This window comes from Vipera berus, assembly GCF_964194415.1.
Source record: "Vipera berus genome assembly, chromosome: 2".
NCBI classification, from domain to species: domain Eukaryota; kingdom Metazoa; phylum Chordata; class Lepidosauria; order Squamata; family Viperidae; genus Vipera; species Vipera berus.
Window position 1 is genome coordinate 199,435,894 of NC_138203.1, and position 21,619 is coordinate 199,457,512.

Sequence of the window (21,619 nt, forward strand, 5' to 3'; positions counted from 1 at the left end):
ACGTTTTGTTACCAAGCTAGGTAACGTCTTCAGCAGAGTTTAGGAGATGTCAGTGTTCTTCTGTTTTTATAAAGGCTTCAGGCGTGGGTGTGTCAAGTGAGAGTCTGTGATGGGTTTTTTTTGATGGGTCAGGTGTGAGTCATCATTGAGTCTTGTGCTGGATCTTGTGATGGGGAGGTTACCTCAGGTAAGGGTCATTGGGAGGTGAACTGCCGGTGGGGGAGGCTTGTATGGGTTGGTTGAGGGTCGGTGCTGTCTCTGGTTGGCTGTGCAGTTGATTTGGATTCTGAGGGGTTCATAGGCTGGTTGTAGGTCAATATGTCTGTTGAGGGAATTGCTTGTGGAGTGCCACTATTAAATATTATTTAACAGTGACTTTGTGGTACCACCAATAAGAAAGATGCCTGAAGAGTACTGTATGGGTTTTATAATGCACAATTGGGGCATATTGGCTAAAAACAGGAATTAATTTGTTTCCTTTGCCTTTCTCATTACAGTCTGTAGTGTATTGTCATGGGGGACGAATTGGCTTCTTCCAAGGAGATATTCGTTTGCTGTCCGATGACATGAAAGCTCTGCGTCCCACCATCTTTCCTGTTGTGCCAAGGCTGCTCAACAGGATGTATGATAAGGTACTTCTTTTGTATTTACTTATTTTTGTCATATTTATGTAGTGTATATTGGAGGTGGTGACCCTTTGAGAACTGTATGCAACAAAATTTCATTTTAATATATGCCGATTAGTGTACATTCAAAAAGACAATAATTCTATTCTATTCTTCTATTCTTATCATTTCTTCTGTTGGCAAATTAAAGGGAAAAAATGATCTTCTCTAATATGGTAGGACTGGATGCTTCTTTCTTTCCTTAAATTCTTTGGCTGCTGCATTTATAACTTTTATGTAAGCCAGCTTACTTATCCAGAATGTTGTACGAGAAATTTGCAGTGGAACAGTATGTTCCATTTAAATTTATTTCAGAACTTGAATACTTCTTAAGTTGGATGTTGTTTTTATGAACAAATGGAATGCAAAATATTTATCTGATGTTTGAAAATTAATTTTGTTGAAGAATGGAAAAAAATCTATCATCATCTAAGTGGCAGTATCATCGGAATAATTATAATTATGTGCATGCTCTAGTCCAGACATATCAAACTCGTGATGTCATGCGACGTATCGGAGCTTTTTCTCCATTGCCGGCAATGGGGTGGGTGCAGTTTCCTGATGACACGTCCGGCCTGTGGGCTGGCAGTTTGATACCCCTGCTCTAGTTTAAAGGGTTGCTACATTTTTGTTTCAAAACAGCTCATGTGTGTTTTTAAAATACATAAGAAACAATCTAATGATTATAATATTGCAATAGGCCTGTAGTACTAGGTGCACTTTTGTTAGGCAGCAAGTAAAATAAACTTGGTTCTTCTGTTTCTGTGTAAAAAGAATCCTATTCAGTAAAATGTGTTTTATTTTCTGCTATTTCTTTAGCTTTTTAACCATTTCTAGCAATTGTCAAACTTCTGTTCTTTCCCCACATTTCATTCTCAGGTTCTCCATCACTTCCATTCTCACACACCTGTTTGCGTATCTTAATGACAGCAGATTTGGTTGAACAATTTCATGTTAAATTCTGACCGCTCACATTTTGCAAATTGTCTTTGCTTGCAAAGAAGAAGGAAAAATCCCCCAAACGTTGTCATATCTTGTTCCCTCCATTCTTCATGATCAGTGCTGGTGTAATCAGTCACTATGCCTTGAACTGGAAGATAGAAAATAAGGGTAATGATGTGATGTGACATTAACCACCACACAGTGCCATAGAATTAAAGACAATAGATAAAGTGCCAAAAAAAAACCTGTGCAATGGCTCAGTTTTGTGGCCGTCACACTGTATCTTCAAATGAACTTGTGTGTACAAATGCAAGGCTCTATCAAATTGTTTTCTTTTAATGCTCCTATACAGAGGTCAAACTATGTCCAGCCTCGCTATTATGCTATGTGAGAATTGCAATTACTGTAGATTCCTTTTCATAATGAATTCCATGCATAGGATAGGAAGGAGAATATGAGCATGGAGTCATGGGGGTTGGTTGGTGCCATGAGAGCCCTCCCTTTGCTTTTGCCGACTAATTTTAACAAGCTTTGGTTATTCTTGCCTCCATTAATTTTTTAACTTTTTAATAATTAACACTTTAATTTTTATATACTGTTTTATATTTTGATGTTTTATTGCATACCGCTCAGAGTCCCTCTTTGAGGAGATGGGAAGTTCAGAAATGCGATAGATAGATAGATAGATAGATAGATAGATAGATAGATAGATAGATAGATAGATAGATAGATAGACAGACAGACAGACAGACAGACAGACAGACAGACAGACAGACAGACAGACAGACACCCTCATGAATGTTGCACTTTTAAATGATATGTGAGGGTTGTAATCTGGATGTCTCTGTTTCTTCTTACCTGGAATTTACTGTTGCTCACTGGGTTCCCAAGAGGTCAGGTTTGATTTCTGTTGCCATTATTGCCCAGGGTTTGATCCAGGAGCTTGAGGCCCAGAGGGTCAAGGTTTTTTGTTTTACAAAAAGTGTATTCTTCTCTTCCATAGACACTTGTCTAAATATGTTACCTGCAGTATAAAATACTAAATATGTCTATACAGCACAATTAGTAGCTTGGAAAGACTTTGGCTTCAAAATGTTGGTCTCAGGTTTCCATCTCTATGCCTGTGCCTCCGTGGAAACATGCAGGCAGTCTTCTGGCTAGCAGCATAAGCTGACTGGGCTTTGGCCGCCTGCGTCCTCCCCAGGGGATGGGGAATGATACTAGAGTCTGTGGTGGCGGAGGCACCAGCAATGCTTGGGTGTGTTTTATTAGTGATGCTGAACTGCTTTTCTTTCTTCTTCTTTTTAAAATATATTTTATTAATTTTTTTTTACAATAACAGTCTTTAGTGCTTAGTGAACAATGTGTTGTCTGGGTTCATATATTTATTTTATTTTATTTATTTTTTATTTTATTAAATTTATATACCGCCCTTTCCCGAAGGACTCAGGGCGGTTTACAGGGTATTTTAAAATCAAACCAATACAAAGTACAAAAGTTAAAAAACAATTTAAAAAGATTAAATTATCCCTAAAAATAAAAACCCCAGTTAAAAATTCTCAGCCTGGGCCGGAGAGCTCAAAGAGCCAGGTCTTCAGGTCCCGGCGGAATGATCGAAGGTCGGGGGCAGTCCTAAGCTCCACGGGCAGCTGGTTCCAGAGGGCAGGCGCACCCACAGAGAAGGCCCTCTCCCTGGGTGTTATCCGCCGGCAATCTTTTACCGGCGGCACCCTGAGAAGACCCTCCCTATGTGAGCGCACTGGACAAAGGGAACTTGATGCTGGCAGCAGGTGTTCCCTCAAATAACCCGGACCCAAGCCATTCAGGGCTTTATAGGTCATCACCAGCACCTTGAATCTCACCCGGAGGGCAACCGGAAGCCAATGCAGCTTGCGGAGTAGAGGTGTTACATGGGAGTATCGGGAAACCCCCATCACAACTCGCGCGGCCGCATTCTGCACCAGTTGAAGCCTCCGAGTGGTCCTCAAGGGCAGCCCCATGTAGAGAGTGTTGCAGTAGTCTAAATGGGAGGTCACGAGCACATGAGTGACTGTGCATAGGGCATCTTGGTCCAGGTAGGGTCGCAACTGGCGCACCAGGCGAACCTGGGCAAAAGCCCAGGTTATAATTGATTAATATGTTAGTTGTTAATATATTTCCTTGATCCTTTCTTCTTCCAGTAATATTCTCCTTTTGTCTACATTAAACAAATATAATTCTTAGTGCTTTCAATACATACAGAATTGGGTATAAACATTTTTCTAGTATTTGTATATATAATAATAACATCAACATATAACATTTTTTCTAATCAACTTATGTTTCAGTTGTATTTATAGAAGTCATCTTATCAAGTCATTATATATATATATATATATCCTGTTTTCAAGATTCTTATTTAAACTTAATTTCCCCTCAGTATTGAAACCACTGTTATCAGTCATAATTTTCTCAAAATTCATTACCTTTGAATATCCAAACTTTTCATTCAAATACACCATCTCAATATTTTTACTTCATATTATACTACTTATATATCTTATCCCTCTTACTATAGGGCCCCTTTATTTCCAAGCTTTGTCTATTCTTTTAACCATGTTCAAACAAATATTTAATCATATAGTACACAATCTAGAAATCTTACTATAGGACCTCTTTATATCCAAACTTTATCTTCTTTAACTGTATTCAAACAGGTTTTTAGTCATATAATATTCCATCTGGTAAATTGAATCACATCTCTTAAATCTAATTTTGATCTTTTTCCAGATCGCTTTCCAAATCAGTAGGTTTAGCTTGCCAAGTTGTATTTTTGTAGATATTGTTGGGGATAAAAAAGACAAATTAAGTAGAATATTCATTTTTTGTCTCCTACGCTTTAATGATTCTCCTGACAGCTCCTTAATCCATTTTATTAAATCTTCTTTTTTGTCCTCAAGTTTGTTTTGAAGTCCTGGAAGGTAAAGCATCTTTTTTGTTTCCTTTGTTGTAGCAAGATTTTGTGGATTTTCTTTTGTTTGTATTAAGTTTTAGTTCTCTTCATTTGTAGCTTCCATATTTAAGTCATTTTCCTCTGATTTGTATTTTATTGTCTGATTTATTTGTTCATTCTTTATCATCATTTTTTTAGCATTGTTTAATTGTGAATTTAGGTTAGAGATATGTTCATTTATATTATCAAAGTTGTTTTAATCTCATCATGATTTAAGACAATTGTCATTTGAATCTGTCACAGCTTTGAATATATTTTCTCCTGGAATGTATTTGCTTTGTCTTGAGTCATTGTTCCTGCAGATCTCTGATGTTCCATGCTGGGTCTTCAGCAGGAGGTGTTAGGTATAGTTTTCTGTCACTTTTAGATAAATATAAAACATCCATTTTGTCTCCCTACTCTAATTAGTTTTTCACCAGTACCATAGTCTCTTTAATTAGCTTTATCAAACTTAAAATCTTAAAATCCAAACAACCAAATCTTGCATAGTTCTTATCTTTATATATGGTTTTTGTAATCCAATATGTTTCCAATTATCAAAGCACCACTGAAAACAGTATTTTGTAACAGTTCTTCTTTTCAGGGTTCTTATTGATTATCAGCCAGCCAAGATTTCAGTCCAAAGTGTTTAACTACCTGAAACCTTTCCAGTAACTTCCCCTTTAGAAGATTAACCAAAGGCCAAGGTTTCTATTTCTGTGCAAGCAGTTTGTAAACTTAAAAATGCAGCTCAGTGTGTTTATAATTCCAGAAGGTCAGCAGTTTTTAAACATATATAATTTCACTCTGTAGCAGATAGCCCAATACTTTTTTCCCAGCTGTTTTTTGCTATTTCTGGGCGTCTTGCCAAATTCTAAGTCAATGCAGCTATCGTTTTTTCTAATCCTCCAGTAGGTATCAGTAGCTGTTCGTTTTCCAGCTTTTAAAGCAAACAAAGAGTTATTATTATTTTTATACATATATAATTTCATCAATATTTTTCAGGTATGGAATTTTAACAGTTTTCTTAGTTTTCAAATTTATCCAGACTAGTATTTTTAACCTCATTTCAGTATATTTTTGTTCCCCATAAGAGTTTTCACTGCTTCCGTCTATGTGAGGGTGGGGGTGTTGTCCTCTCCCTTCTCACTTTGGGAGGATTTTTGCTTCTTGGGAATCTTTTCCAGGAAATCAGATGCAAAATAGAAGAGAGAAGATCAAATTCCTCACCCAGTTTCAAGCACACTGTTCACCATTGTTCTGCTAAGTGCCTTTGGACTTCGGCTGCAAGTAGCTTTCTCCTGTTGGGTTAGAGGGCTTCTCCTGGATTGAGCAGGACAACCACCATCGTTCCACGATCATCAGGGCACCCATCTTTCTTTGTTGCCTCTCTGGGGTGACTCTAGACCAATTTAGGGTCCCCCGGCAGGGTGAAACTAGCCGTGGGCTGAGGAGCTGCGCAATCCCTCAGCCGTGCTCTATGGCACAAAACCGGATTTTGAACTGCTTTTGTTGTCACGTGGTGTTAATGTTGGACTTTGAATGACTAGATCTTGCTTACTTTAATTACTTAACTCCGTTATCACTGAATTTTAGTATGCCAAAGATACAGAATTTGCCTACCTTATTTTATAATTTTATAATGATGTTCAGATACAGTAGGGAATGGGACTTGCTAGTTAGGATTTTTATTCTGGTTCCCAGCGGTGTCTAAGGAAACTTTCTGCTTCCCTCAAAAATGACAGAAGCAGCATCGTGTTGCTAGCTCAATCCATATGGGCATCTATGGGACATCATGACAAAGGCCCCAAAGGGGTGGGGCTTGTATTGGGACAGCAGAATACAGGACCCTACCTTTGGTAGTAGCGCTTAAGATTTTAAGTAGCAAGGTACTAGAATAATTGAGAAAATATTTTTTTATCTAAACCTGCCCAGCTTTTGCGAGCATCATTGGATAATAATAACATAATTACCATCATTATCAAATGTTATGTCCAATGGAGTTTTCTTTCATAACAGCTAGGAAGAGAGTCAGTTCCCTTACAGCAATCTTTTGACTATCTTCTCTTTGTAATAGTATATATACTCCATTGCAGTTTAGGCTATTCAATGTTATTTTAGCCTGCATTTTAATGTAATTGTTTCTGCAGTATATTCGTATATACAAATACGTATATACAAACATACTTGACAGGCAGTGTATAGTTTTGTGGAATGATTAATGCAATGTAAATGAAGATGACTTCAGTTCTTAACTCTTTTTGTATGTAAAACTGTGTATAAAATGTGATTGTAGTGATTTATCCTGAAGAGTGGCATAATTACTGCTTTATATGATAGTAATAAAAATAATGATCAGCCACAAATGGCTTTTAAGAGCTAAGGATTTCTCTGCAGTTACCAGATGTCTTTTTATTCTGTTGCCATAATTTCCCAAATAATTATATATAACCATGCCAAACTAAACATCTAAAACTCTCAAAATATCTTAATCTCCATTTAGATTTCAGTTATTTAATTGCCTTGCAGAATAAATGTCTCTGGAGATTCTCAGTCATCCGGGTCCTAGTTGTCTGAAAGGTGCTTTTTCAAAAAGCAACTGGACTGGTTTTTTTTTTCCTTGAGGAAGAAAAGGAAGTTTCGCTTCTTATCCAAGAAGCTTCACCGGTTCTGCCAGAACCGATAAAACTTCTTAGATGAGAAACGAAACATCTTCTTGTTCTTCCTCAAGGAAAAAACCTGCAGAGTGAAGATGAAGAGAGCATAATTCAAACAATTATAGATTAGCTTTTTCCTAATAACTTTATGACGCAGTTACTATTAACTCCAGAAACTGTATAGAGCAAATGGCATTTGTGAGAGCCGTTTTGGTCTAGTGGTTAAGGCATCAGGCTAGAAACAAAGATGTCATGAGTTGTATTCCTGCCTTAGACACAAAGCCAGTTGGGTGTCTTTGGGCCAGTCACTTTCTCTCAACAATGACAAGCAATGACAAACCATTTCTAAAAAAAAATGCCAAGAAAACTGAAGGGATTTGTCCACAAAGTCCCTGAGAATTGAATCAAAGGGGAGAAAAAGACATTTGTAGAATCATATCTGCTTATATAAGCAATACATTTGCTTCTTGTCATTTTTTTCTGTCAAAGTGACATTTCCTTGCCTTTCTCCTTGTTCTTTTAGATTTTTAGTCAAGCAGACACTCCTGTGAAACGCTGGCTTCTTGAATTTGCTGCTAATCGGAAAAAAGCAGAAGTTCAAAATGGAATTGTTAGAAATGACAGTCTGTGGGATTTATTATTCTTTAACAAAATACAGGTAAGGATTTATTAAAAACCGGAACTTGTGAGAATTACTCACAGTAGGGATGCAATTTACCTTGGATGTTTCTCAAGACATTTAAAAATACTAGCTTAAATGTAGGGATGGGTGAAGCCCCTGAGCGTATACTAGATTCAGGTGATAAAAATGGGGAAATAGCTTGGTTATAACCAAGTCATTTTTTCCCTTTGGTGCAAACCTGTTGAACAGCCTTGCCTCTGGGGAAGAGGGGCATCCATACTCTATGGAAGCACCTTGTAAGTGAAGGTATTGGAGAGTTAGCCAACATAACTCATTTTAAATAAATCTTCTCGTAAGCAAAGCTTAAATATTTCAAACCAAACATTTAAAAAAATAATTTGTAAGTCCAAGAGAAAAGAAAAGGGAGTATTTGTTTGTATTTTTAAAACTGTTTAATTATTGAGATCAGTAGGAAAGGTACTTTAGAAGATGGCTCAGCTGCCTCAAAGTAGCTTTGAGTGCAGAAAAGGGCTTTCTCCTATATGGACCTCAAGCTCCAGAATGTTCTTTCCAGGAAGATGGATTTAGCCCTCATTTCTCCAGTATTTAGGAAAGTGCTAAGACTCACACTCAACATTCACATTGATAATGTTGATTTTAATCGTATTGATTTTATTGCTATATAATATACTAAAACAGTGGGATTTATATAGGCAGCTATGTATATCTGAGGCCATATAAGCAAATCTTCCTTAAATCACAACTATAGTAGAAATGTATAGGAATTTGCTATGGGAGGAAGGAAAGTTTCCATTTTTTAAATTGCCCTTCTATTCCCATTCCCCAGATATTTATCCTGGTGGATTGTTTAGCTAATTTGCTTTTTTTTCTTTCTTTTTATTTATTTGAATTGTGTTCGGCAAGATTTGAGTTGTTATTGATCCTTTTCAGCAGATTAGGTGATCTTGATATAGTACTGGAGAATGAGGATTGGAAAGTACATTAAGTCCTGAAATACAGTACACATATTTAAATCGTCTTTGAATCTCATTAAAAAAATGGATCCCTTCATGATTTCAAGCATACTCTGCTAATGTAAACAATATATAGTAACTGCTTTCCTCACTTGTTTTCTATATCAACTGAGCTCTCTCCAACAGAACTGAAGGGAATCGTGTTGTGGGAACCAATAATATACAAGCAATATGGATAGTCCTCAACTTTCTGATGTTCTGATGGGAGGAACTTGCAATCTGCATTCAAAATCCTGATGGTTCCTTCCCTGTGGGCATATGACTGTGGTTTGGGCACTCTGCAGTTGGGCTGCTTTTATGGTTGTTTGCAGCGTCCTGCAGTTATGTGACCATGTTTTATGATGTTTTTGCCAAAAATTGGCGTTTACTTCCAGTTTTTTGCAAAACCGCATCCACTGATTGGCTTAATGACTGTGGTAGTTACTTAACAATTGCAGATTCACTTAACGACTATGATGATTCACTTAAAAAATTACTGCAAAATAGATTGTAAAATCAAGTGGGTCACATGACTGACCTGCTTTATGAACATCAACAGTTACAATTGTGATGGGTGGGCTCCATTACGATTGAGAATTACCTGTCTTCAGGCATTTGGAACTGTAGCAAAATTTACCTTGCAAGCAGCAATGAGCAGTCCCACTTATCTTTGTCTCTGACGTTAGTTAATCAACATGAATAGACCTTTGACCTTTGTCTTTGCACTTTGTGGACAGTCACGCCATATTACCATGGCTTATATGCCACTCCAATTAAATGTGGCTCTGAGCAGTGTATACACCATGATCCAGCAGTCAGATTCATTTTCTAGCAAAGCAGAAAATCTAAAATCAGCTCTTCCACCATCTTTGGTGCCAGAGCTTCTGGACTTGCACATTTCCCTGCAAAAGCCTTTTGGAAGAACTAGGTGTGAAAGAATAGCAAAGATGGAATTACTTTTGTGTGGAGTCGGGTTGCTTATATGGAGAATTTCACTATTTTCTCACAACAATAAATAAGGATAGGTTGATACTATGTTGTATTTCAAAATTGTGTTTATCTAACAGGCAAACCTGGGTGGTTGTGTTAGGATGATTGTTACTGGAGCTGCCCCTGCTTCACCTACAGTTCTGGGCTTCCTCCGAGCGGCGTTAGGATGTCAGGTAGGATGTACTAGCAGATCATTCAGATGTACCTTTTCTGTAATTCTACCTAAGGGTCAGGTGGGGATCAGATACATTCATAATAGAAATTGTAACTATCCTAACAAGATCAGTTTCTTATAAGGATATTTATGTCTTATAGGAATCATAGGAAAGGCCAGATTTGACTTTTTTCCTCAACTTTAGCCAAATTATTGGATTGAATCTTTACAGGATGAAGCTAAATTACTATGGTTGCCATTCTTTTGCCTTCCAGTTCTGCTGATTAGCTACCCTCTTGAAATTATCTTTAATTTAAATTTAAGACCCTTATTATTTTAATGTTTTATGGTGCATTTTATTCAGTGCCTTTAAGCCACCTATGGTCACTTTTGGCAAGATGGGAGGCATACAAATTTGATAAATATATCTGTGTTCTCCAGATGGATTGTCTACAAGCCAAGCTTTCTTTCCAGGACTTTGACATAGTAGACGCATATTCAAACTCTCAGGGGTTCAAGGTCATCTTGGGCCTTGACTTACAGTGCCCTCTTCCTTTGTTTACAGGAATAAATACTTCTTCCTCAGTCCAGGCAGAGCCTACCTTCAGAAATGTTATTATTGGCGGATATCAATAATTTAGCTCTCAGCCGCTTAATTTTTTCCTGGCCTAGCAACAAAATCCAAAAAAACCTTTCCCTCTCCACTTTCTGAGTTTATAAGAAGAAAGAACATTAACCACCATTTCTAATTTCTTTATTTACCTGTTACGATCAAGAACCAAAAGTTTGGCTCATACAGTAGCAATGTCAGTGAACTTTACTCCTCCCAGTTTTTAAATAAAATGCTAACATTAGTGTCTTGTTTAAATAATGTGTCTTTGCCAGGTTTATGAAGGCTATGGTCAAACAGAGTGTACAGCTGGGTGTACCTTCACCACTCCAGGAGATTGGACATCAGGTAACAAGGAGGCAGGAGCTTCATAAAAGACAGGTGAATGTGGTCATGTAAGGTTGAAAGCACCAAGACCAGAATCCTAAAACATGCTGGCCTGGAAGACAGTTACGTATTTAGGCTGCTTCTGACTCATTTAATGTCCTCTGCCAAACAGGCAAGTTCTTTTTAAAACTAATCAATAATTTACCTCCAGTGGAAAGTATAAATAATGCTAAGCAAAATGCTGTTGTGTAAATCTGTGTAGTCATGTAGCTTACTGGGATTCCAGGTTCAATATTTGTGATAAATTGCAGCTCTATTTCTGCACTGTTTCCCCCCCCCCTTTGGGAATAATTTTCAGGAAGAGACAAGCAGTGGGTGTATAGGCTGTTTCCTCCACCAATCTCACTGTTAGATACTGTGATTTTGTAATTAATTTTCTCACTCAGTTACACATACTTGACTTCCACTATTTTATTAATATGCAGATAGCTATGTGATAACAAACTGCTGTGGGTTTTTTTTCTTTTTTTCTTTGTTGTTCCTTTTTAAGAGAAGAAAACCACATATTTCTTAATTTGATTTTCAGGCCACGTTGGAGCACCTCTGCCTTGTAATTTAATTAAACTGGTGGATGTTGAAGAATTAAATTACTTTTCTTCCAAACGGGAGGGAGAGGTAATATGTACAGTATTGGTTCTTCTTCATTTCTGTTTCTTAGCTTCAGATTTAAACGCACCATTTGTTATAAATAAGAGCTGTAGAATAGGAACCAAAATAGACCATTTCAAAATATGTTCCATTACAGTAGGTTGAAAAGGAATTTGCTAGAAGTAAAGCAAATGTTCTTTTTTAAAGGTTTTTTTAAATGTTTTTAAGTTTAGTATCCACTTGATAGTAACAAGAAAGTTCTTAACTGATATGGAAAGGAACATAAATTCCTGTCTGCACTATTAAAGCATTGTAGATTTTAGGGTGACCCATTATATCTTTCTGCACTAATGAAAGTCAGTCCTTGCAAGCTTTCTTGTTGTAGTGTGCTTTTCGTATTTTTTTTTCTCACTGCCCCCTTTCCACTTTTAAAAATTATGGAGAATCCCCAAAACAGCTTGTGTTTGTATGAGTTATGTTTATTAATATTTACCATATTAAAGTTTTACATTGATGAATTTGTAGAATATTTGTTGAATTATGTAAAAATAACAGTATTAAATCCATTAGATACTAACATATTCACAAAAAATCCCTTTTAACAAATAATAATAATAATAATAATAAGAGTGACATTATTTTACATTTTTGCAAATATCTTCAATATCTGGCAAATGATTTTGATTTTGCAGACTTCTTAGAGGGTTTTAAAGGACCCTCAGGAGTTTCGGGCACTTTCAGAAATCCTTTTTGCTTTTGCTGCGCCAGAACTGGTTCTCTAAAAGGAATGTCAAAAGGGGGGTTTCTGGGAGTGAAAATGGAATCCCCAATCTTCCCTGATTGCACTCACACTGGGCTATGGTGTCTAGTTACCTGCCTGCCTGCTTCCAAGCTCCCCGGGACTTGCAATTTCCTGCCAGCTTCCCCATTAAGTTTGCTTTTTAGAAGTCAGCAGGAAGTTGCCAGGAGTCCTTGCTTAATGATGGCAATGAGAACTTCTGGGATTGCCATTGCTGAGCAATGCAGTCACATGACATTGCACATTACGACCTCATTGTTTAGTGCTGCAAATTCCAGTCCCAATTACCATTGTTAACCAAGGTCCATCTGCATAATAGTGATAGTAGAGCAGAGAACAGTTGTTCACCTGTTGTCAGAGTTAGAATATTATTTATTTTGATTTGTTGCATAGTCAGCCAGGTATTTAGTCAGGATTTGGCATTTTCATTCACTTATTTTCAAGGACCTGGGATAGGCAGATGTGGAAGTTGACGATGTTAAAGGCATCGTCACAGGATGTAAGTTGTTCTGAGTAAAGTTGCCTTTTGCAATTGACTGGTAGTGATTTTGTCAGTGCCAGCAGTGTTCAAGTGGTGCTCCACTTATTTTGAGATTATTATTATTAGTTATTAAACCTGTATGCCGTATTGATTAGTACTTGCTGAATTTCTATCCAAATTTTATTTATAATAGTTCTACTCTGCAAAATTCAGACAACTCTTGGCAGCTTACAGGCAATGGTGAATAAGGTTGGCAGCACTGGTTTGCCCAGAAGCAGTTGGGTTATCAGCCCAAATGAATGCTTGAAGTCCCTTTACAGTCTGTAAGTGCTTCTTTATGGGAGATTGCCATATTAGTCTAGCAGTACATAACCTAATTAGTTCTCATTGTATCTAGTAGCTGTTTTGTAAATATCAAGCTGTTTACTACTCTTACTGGTAAGCAGCATGTTGCTCTGTCTTTCAGATCTGTGTCAAAGGTCCCAATGTTTTCAAGGGCTACTTAAAAGATAAAGAGAGAACAGCTGAAGCCTTGGACAAGGATGGCTGGCTTCACACAGGGGACATTGGAAAGTGGCTGTCTGTATGTACTGAACTGCTAATTTTTCATTACTGCATTAAGAATAAAGTTGAAAAGCTACATCTTCATTGATTTGGGATATGTTTGGAAATGATAAAGGGATAAATGAGTTGGGCACCAATATTTATGTGTATATAGATGATGAAATACTATAATGTAGCAAGAAAGTATCAGGATTTCTCCAGGGAAATTTGGGTTTAATTTGATCACCCTTTTGGTAATTCAGGTTGTTCTTGTTTGTTAGCTTTATGGTCTACCATTTCTCCATGAGCTCAGTCTGTATCCCCAATTCCAATCTTGTGAAGTAGGTTGAATTACAGAGTTTGACCACAAATGTCCAAATCTCTATGGTTGAGGATAGATTAGAACCTAAATCTCCCCAGTCCTGCAAACTTAACCACTATGACATATTGGCTCTCTTGTTGAGGGACCTTCAGAGAAAAGACAGACTATGGATGTGATTTAATGTAATGTCAGATTGTGATCTCAAAACCATTTACTAAATGGGCAGTCTCATTCATAATAGCAGATTTTTTTTCTATTAAGTAAGTATAGGGTTGTACCACATGCTGCCACTTTTCCTAAACCATGGAGATAACTTTAGCTTTTCTTACCATTCCCAAAATGTAAAATAAGTTGAAATATTGCCTAAGTATAGTTCTATTGCCTAATAATTTTTCTTAGATCAACATAATTTTTTTGGTGGTTTGCTCACAGAATGGGACACTCAAAATCATCGATCGAAAGAAACATATATTTAAATTGGCTCAGGGAGAATACATTGCACCAGAAAAAATTGAAAATATCTACATTCGTAGTGAACCTGTCTCCCAAATATATGTGCACGGAGATAGCTTACAGGTAACTCTTGGCATTTCTATAATTTTCCTGTTTTGTAATTTGAAATATCTATTGTGACTTCCTATCTAATTCAGATAGCTGTTTTCTTCTGTGGTACACTAGTTCCGTATTACGAGTGTGGCATAGTTGTCTCAAGATAATTATTTGTTTTCTTTCCACATATGTGAAATATAGGTACAGTATAATGTATAATGTGGAGAATATATATCGCCTGATGGTGCCACAAGTCTTTTGGAATAAATTCAGTTATTAGAAAGTGCTATTTTGCTGATGCAAGAGGCATTTCAGAATATGTAGCAAGTGGAGATGTGCAAAACGTTTTCAGATTTGAAATGACCCACTTCAATTGTTTTGGGCATGAAACATACATCTGCTTTCATTCGATAATGGCTAGTTTAACCATTTGGGGATTATAGGACTAAGCTGAAAAGCTGGTCACAAATGTGGCTTCCAATTTTATCTTGCAGGCCTTTCTGGTGGGGATAGTTGTACCGGATGCTGAAGTCATGCCAGGCTGGGCCAAGAAAAGGGGCTTTGATGGAACTTTTACAGAGCTTTGTAACAATACAGTATGTGATCTTCTGCTTTTGTTCTCTACTCCAAATATAGAAGTACAATGTTCCTTTAGCAAGATTATGCAAGTAAAAGGCAAGATGAAAATACTAGTGGGATCAGAATTTGCCAGGGTACTAAAAGAATTATGTGGAAGGCAGCTATTGTTAAAGTGAAGGGTTAGGCTATGTGTATGTAGTTGTATATGTCAAATGTTTGGAACACCATTCATGCTCTATGAATTAATGTCTTATGTCATAATAGTGGTACAACTTAAAACATTTCACATAAACCATTAATTTATTTAGGAGGCCACCTAACTCCAGAATGTCTATAAGCAACTATCAAAACCAAAGATCAGTAGAGGTAGAATTTTAAACTTTCAGTCAATGTAACCCATAATAAAAGCAAACAACAGAGCTCCATTCCCAAATCCTGGGAGAATAATTGTATCTGGAAGGAGCAAGGAAACTTTATTGGGGTGGGAGCTATTGGGTTAATGAATAGGTACCGTGTTTCCCCGAAAATAAAGACCTACCCCCAAAATAAGACCTAGCTTGATTTTTGGGGGGTAGGCCTTATATAAGCCCTACCCCGAAAATTAACTCCATTTATTTGCTAAGACACAAGGATAGATGAGGCAGGGGCAGGGGGGAGCTGCCCCATGAGCCCAACACCCACTTACCATGCCGCAGGACTCCTACTGGTGCTGTCGCCGCAAGGCGCATCTCGCCACCAATGCTGTGAGGTGCATCCTGTTCTTGCGGCCGCTGAGAGGTACATCCTAGTGTTGCCACTGCCGTGAGGCACGTCCTACCACCACTGCGAGGCATGTTGTGCTGCTGTTGCCATTGCCACAAGGTGCATCATGCTGCCACAAGGTGGGTTGTGCCATTACAAGGTGCATCCCGCCGTTGCTGCCACTGCTGTGAGGGGTGTCGTAGGACGCGCCTGACAGTGGTGGTGGCTGCAGCACAACAGGCCTCGCGGCGGCACAACACACCTCACAGTGGCAGCATTGGTGGTGATGGCTGCAGTGTGATGGGCCTCACGGCAATAAAACACAACAGATGGCAATGGCAGGATGCGCCTCGAGGCAGCAGCAATAATAGCAGGACATGCCTCGCAGCTGCAATGCAACAGGCCTTGCGGCTGCAGCAACAAAAACCCTGTGGCCTCATAAGCAGGTGCAGGGCACATGGGACAGCTCCTGGAAAAAAATAAGACATTCCCCTGAAAATAAGACCTAATGCCTCTTTTGGAGGCAAAAAAAATATATGACTGTGTCTTATTTTCAGGGAAACACAGTATCATTCTGGAGAAGGTATGTTTCTTGGACCTGGTTAGATACCATTGTTTAATTTAAGGGATCTGAAGTGTATCAAGTCTGCTCTGGATTCTGGAATTAGAGTTCTGTGGTAAAATGTAGGAGGTGTCATCGAGTTCCATTTGAAGAAAGATTTATCTGTGGTACACCTGCTGTTGAAGACATTGCACATATCATCTGATTGTAAACTACATTCTGCAGAAAGGAGAATTTATTTAGATTCTTATTTAAAAACTAAAAAATACTGGGACACGCAGGAGAAACAGTCTTACCCTTTGCAGGAAATGAACCTACATCAATAGTAAGACTGCACTCTTTATGATGATGATGGTTATCATTCAGTCATGTCTGACTCTTGGCGATTCTGTGGGGCCAGGTCTCTCTGCATCTTCCAATCTTGCACTGCTTTCTTTGAGTTTCTCTATGTTCTGGCTGGTGTCAGCTTTGATGGTGTCCAGCCATTGTATTTTTTGGCCTTGTTTCCTTTTACTGCTAACTCTTCCCAACATTATTGCTTTCTCCAATGAATTCCCTTGTATGGCCAAAATAACTGAGACACAGTTTCATGACTTTTTTTTCTTTTAGTGACGTGTCTGGTGTTATGTGCTCCAGTACTTGGTTGTTGATCACCTTTGCCTTCCAAGGACACTTTATATCAAAGGCCATTTCAGAGAGGACAGACTATTTAGGACAGATTGGATTTAAATGTAGGGACGACAAACTATTGTCCTGTTGTTATCTTTGTATATGTATTTGTATTGGTTTTATACTTTTCATACGGTCAGATGACTAAATCAATACATCAATAAAGATTCTATTCTGTTCCACCCCATCCACTCTACCCCATCTGTTAATGTAGACACAACAGCTTTCCACAGATCAGAGTTCAAATTCAGTATAAAGCAACTTCTTCCATTCTTAAATGCCAGACACAAAATGGGAAAAGCCAGATTAGGCCAGTATGAGAAGTTAGGAAAATTCAAACATTTCTGACTCTTGTTTGAATTTGGGATGGGGTGATGAGAAAGCAATGAATGCATAGTTAAGAATGCTCAGAAAGTATGGATTACAGCTGCTTTTTTAAAAAAACTAATTTTTATTAAAGTTGTTAATTTTTAATAATGAAAGCAATACAACTTTTAGAGAAAGGATAAAAGAAATAAGTGAATACATAAGGAAGAAAATAAGAAAAAAGAAAGAGAAGAAAACAATATAAAGAAACAATTTCCAATTCAATAGCAGTTACAAATGCCTGTACTATATATATTACTCTCTTAAGATTACATCATAATTTCCTTCTTTCCATAATCTAGCCTTTCTAACAGTCAAACCCATAAATCACAAGTTCTTTTTTTTTTCTCTACAGCAAAAAATTCCATAAGGGGTTTCCAGTCAGTAATAAATGAGGTCATTGTTCTTTCCCTAATCAGACAAATCATTCTTGCCATCTCTGCTAGTTCTATCATCTTTACTAAGTACCCCTCCATTGTGGGTATTTCAGAATATTTCCATCTATGTGCATATAATAGTCTTGCAGCAGTTATCATATAGCGAATGATGTCCCATAGCTCTTTTTTAAAAGTAAACAATACTTAAAACTGGGTCAGCTAGGGAGCTTGCCTTTACCAAATGCCTAGTGGAGGAATTACATTATACATTTAAACTGGCATAACCTTGGCAAATTATATAGCATTTGAATTACTGTTTTCCTTGTAATAGAAGGTAACCCATCATGTGTGCATTGGCCCATGAATTCTTTCAGGCCTTAATGCTAAATCCAGCATGGAAATGAAAGCTTTAGAAATTCAGTTCCAACTGCCAAATAACAGTTCAGCTTGTGTGTGATGTGCAGGCATGTACATGCATACATGCATGCTTGAAAAATAAAGATGAAGGGGTCTTTTTGGAGATTGTTTACAGGGCTTTCTACCAAGGTTTTTGAACATTGCTTTTTATTGGGCAAGGAGGTACAACCTTCAATTAAATCAATTAAAGGCCACCACAAGTGATGCTTGAATGAAGTCAGAATTAACAATTGGGACAATGGGTGTGCAGAATCGTTGGGATTTAAAGTGGTACATACCTTTTTGATTGAGGCATTCCATGCCTCCTACCCTGCTACCTGTCCAGCACAAAAAAAGGAGGAAAGTATTTGAACATTAATCTTTTCTTCTTGCTAAATTGAGCTTCGTAGCTATAAATAAATGTCTTATGTTCTTATTTAGGAGCTGAAAGACGCTGTAATGGAAGATATGGTGCGATTAGGAAAAGAAAGCGGACTTTATTCATTTGAACAGGTAAATACTGAAAATAACTTTGATGACTAAAATGAGATGAACTCCTTTTGGAGATGAACAGGAGATTTTAGCATGCATTATGTAAAACCTCACATGTGTCACTGTGCTTTGTGGTTCAACCATATATTCGCTGACATTTCTATTTTTATTAAAATATCTTTATTTAAATTGGTATAAGAGTCACTTTCAAAAACTCTTGTAATAGATAGTACATATCAAAATAAGCTGAAAGCAGTTCTGGGAAGTGAGTTCAGGCCCTTAATTCTTATAGCTGACCTAGAAAATACAGCAGTTCTTTTTGTTCTCTGCATAGACTATTTTCTCATAGGTGCATAGATAGTTTTGTAACAGACTTACAGAACTTAAAATAGATGTTTGTTAATGGGGACTGTACACCCGTAGGGCGGAGGAAGAGAACTTACTGAAAAAAATCCCTTGGGATATAATCCCATACAGACTTACCTGACAGAATGTCTAGGTCAGGGGTAGGCAACCTTGGCTCTTTTATGACTCGTGGACTTCAACTCCCAGAATTCCTGAGCCAGCATGGCTGGCTCAGGAATTCTCAGAGTTGAAGTCCACGAGTCATAAAAGAGCCAAGGTTGCCTACTCCTGGTCTAGGTCCATTCTGTGAAATTTATGTTTCTACCATCTTGCATTTCACCACTGTCACAAATTGTTTTTTAATTTATTAAATTACAAGCTGCTCGAGTGCACAAAATATATTGTATGGCATGCAGAGCCAGATTAAAACCGACTGATGCACCCTTCATTGGAAGAAATCAATGTGATATATGATAAGACTTTTAAACCAGAGAAAGATAACAACAGGACACATAACCAATTTCAATGTTAAAAACTGAAAGTATTTTTAATATTGCAAAAGCATGTTTTCCTGTGACAGTCCTTTGCAGCTAATAGGAAGATAAAAAATATCTTAAATCGTTTTCGGCCACAGAACATGTTATTATTTTGATTTTTTATATGTATTTTTAAAAGTGTTCAAAAAGATAAATGTGAAATGCCAAGTGAGAGCATGAGCAAAATATATTATTTATTTATAAAATAAATAAATGAACTCAAATAATGCCACTCTGAGTAGTTTACAGCAGAAAACACAAACAATAAATCCAAGTCATATAACATTAAACATGTACAATAAATAAATATTAGCTGCAGTTCAGGCCTTTGCGTAACTATATCAAGGGTTCTAGATTTTGAGTATGAAGCAGTTCTGCATTGATTGTTTTAGTCTAGGCTGTCTAAGAGTCTTCTGTTTGTAACAGTGGTTACCATTTAAATTAATTTAGAGTCCATTTAAATTTATTATAAATACCCACCCCAAAAGATCTGTGTGGGCATAATAAAAGTTAATATAGAATATATTGTTAAATATTACTATTATACTGGTAATAAGGACTATACACAGAGAAAGAGTGTGAGAGAAAGAGAGAGAAACAGCCTTCCGTGGATAACCGCATTTACTCACAGAGAAAAATGCAGATTCCTAAATGAAAAGGTACAAATTGGTAGCAAAATAAAGTTAAATTTATTTATTTATTTAGGAAAACTGGGATGAAGCAAATGAATGCAGGGTTAAATAGTCTAATGAATGAATGTATATCTTGCCAGAAAATGAAAGTGACAGTTGGGCTCAGCTTTTTTTTTTTAAAAAAAGGTCAACCATAAACATCTGTCAGTGATTATACAATAAAAATAAAGCATATACTGCAGGTCAAAGGCATTTGCTTCATACAAAACCAGAGTAAAACAAAGCATATTCATATTTCATCAATTGGAATCAATGAATGTAATTTTTGTCAGAAAGGTTGTAAATTATGTTTGCTTTGCCTAATAAAATCGACAATTTATCGGCAAATTTCAGGAAGCAACCAAGTGGAGTTTTCACATAAGGATTTAGATTTGTTTTTCCTTTTGATCCTTTTACACCTATATAATTTTATTTCATTTTTTTACATTTCAGGTTAAAGCAGTTTACATCCACTCTGAAATGTTCTCAGTACAAAATGGTTTGTTGACACCTACATTAAAAGCCAGGAGACCCGAACTGAGAGAATACTTCAAGAAACAAATAGAAGACCTTTATTCAAGTATCTGCATCTGACAGCACAGGAAGGTTCTTCAGAATAATGTACTCTGTAGCAATATTAGGATAATTTTGAAAATGGGAAGGATGCAGTTGACATGAATAAGCATCTGACTTTCCACATGAGCCTTCTGCTGTCTGAAGACACGGTCACCGAGTAATACTTTGCCATCTAGTTCTAGGTCCTAGAAGATTGCATAGACCATACTGGACAACCATTAAACTTTTTAAAAGTTCCACTCCTTGAAAGTATTTGACAGGCCTTTCTTTATTAATGCGTGCAAAAATTCCTTAGCAAACAGGAAAGAAATCTGCTTTTGTGGGATGCTCCTCTAAATCTGGATTCAGCCGTGCAATCTGTAGGATTTCCAGATGTCTCTCTGGATGGATACTACTAAGAACTCTTTAGAAGCAGGAGGTTCTTGCCCTGATTCACAGGTATACATAATGCACCATCTTCTTTAAGAGTTTGTCCTCCCAACTACCACTGAGTGCATATGTAACCAAGAATTCCTCATTGCAACTGAGCTCTTAAAATTCCAGGGAGATATCTGACAAAGGCTAGTAGTCTACCTCAAATATTCTTTGATGCTCAAAGCCACAATAAATCTATTAACCTGATATGAGAACTGAAAGCTGGAATTGTGTAATTGTTTTTTAAATGGCAGCTGTTATGTTCTGCAATACAAAAATTGAATTTGTTGGGGGTAATCAATTCACACATAGGAATAACTTGTATTTCATATGTATTAAATATGCTGAATCTAGTGCCACATGCTAGATGAATGCTAACCTGTGATTGTCACTATAGGGCCTCACACTTTTCAAAATGGGCAAGACTTGTTTACTGGATACACTTTTGAAAGATGTTGATTGCTGTCTATTTTGGCAGCTACCCAACTGAAATTTATAAAAGGAAATCTAGTTTTTATGAACATGCTGTATAACTTTCGTTTATAGCTCCTACTCTAAATATTTTTCCCCCAGATATTTAAGAGCAGAATGGGGGAGTGCCT

The 21,619-nt window shown here is 37.1% G+C and overlaps 1 protein-coding gene across 1 annotated transcript in view; it reads left to right on the plus strand.

The window, feature by feature from the left end:
* The window catches only part of ACSL6 (acyl-CoA synthetase long chain family member 6), a gene marked incomplete at its 5' end in the record, with an annotated part of 94,859 nt that extends 73,736 nt beyond the window's left edge, over positions 1-21,123 (plus strand). The window contains 10 exons of the mRNA XM_081317075.1: positions 498-632; positions 7,759-7,893; positions 9,938-10,033; positions 10,900-10,972; positions 11,538-11,626; positions 13,346-13,462; positions 14,177-14,320; positions 14,788-14,889; positions 18,425-18,496; positions 20,481-21,123. Coding sequence (XP_081173201.1) covers positions 498-632; positions 7,759-7,893; positions 9,938-10,033; positions 10,900-10,972; positions 11,538-11,626; positions 13,346-13,462; positions 14,177-14,320; positions 14,788-14,889; positions 18,425-18,496; positions 20,481-20,621 — 1,104 coding nt within the window. The 3' untranslated portion in view covers positions 20,622-21,123. The remainder of the gene's footprint in view (positions 1-497; positions 633-7,758; positions 7,894-9,937; positions 10,034-10,899; positions 10,973-11,537; positions 11,627-13,345; positions 13,463-14,176; positions 14,321-14,787; positions 14,890-18,424; positions 18,497-20,480) is intronic.
* Between the last annotated feature and the right edge of the window lie 496 nt (positions 21,124-21,619).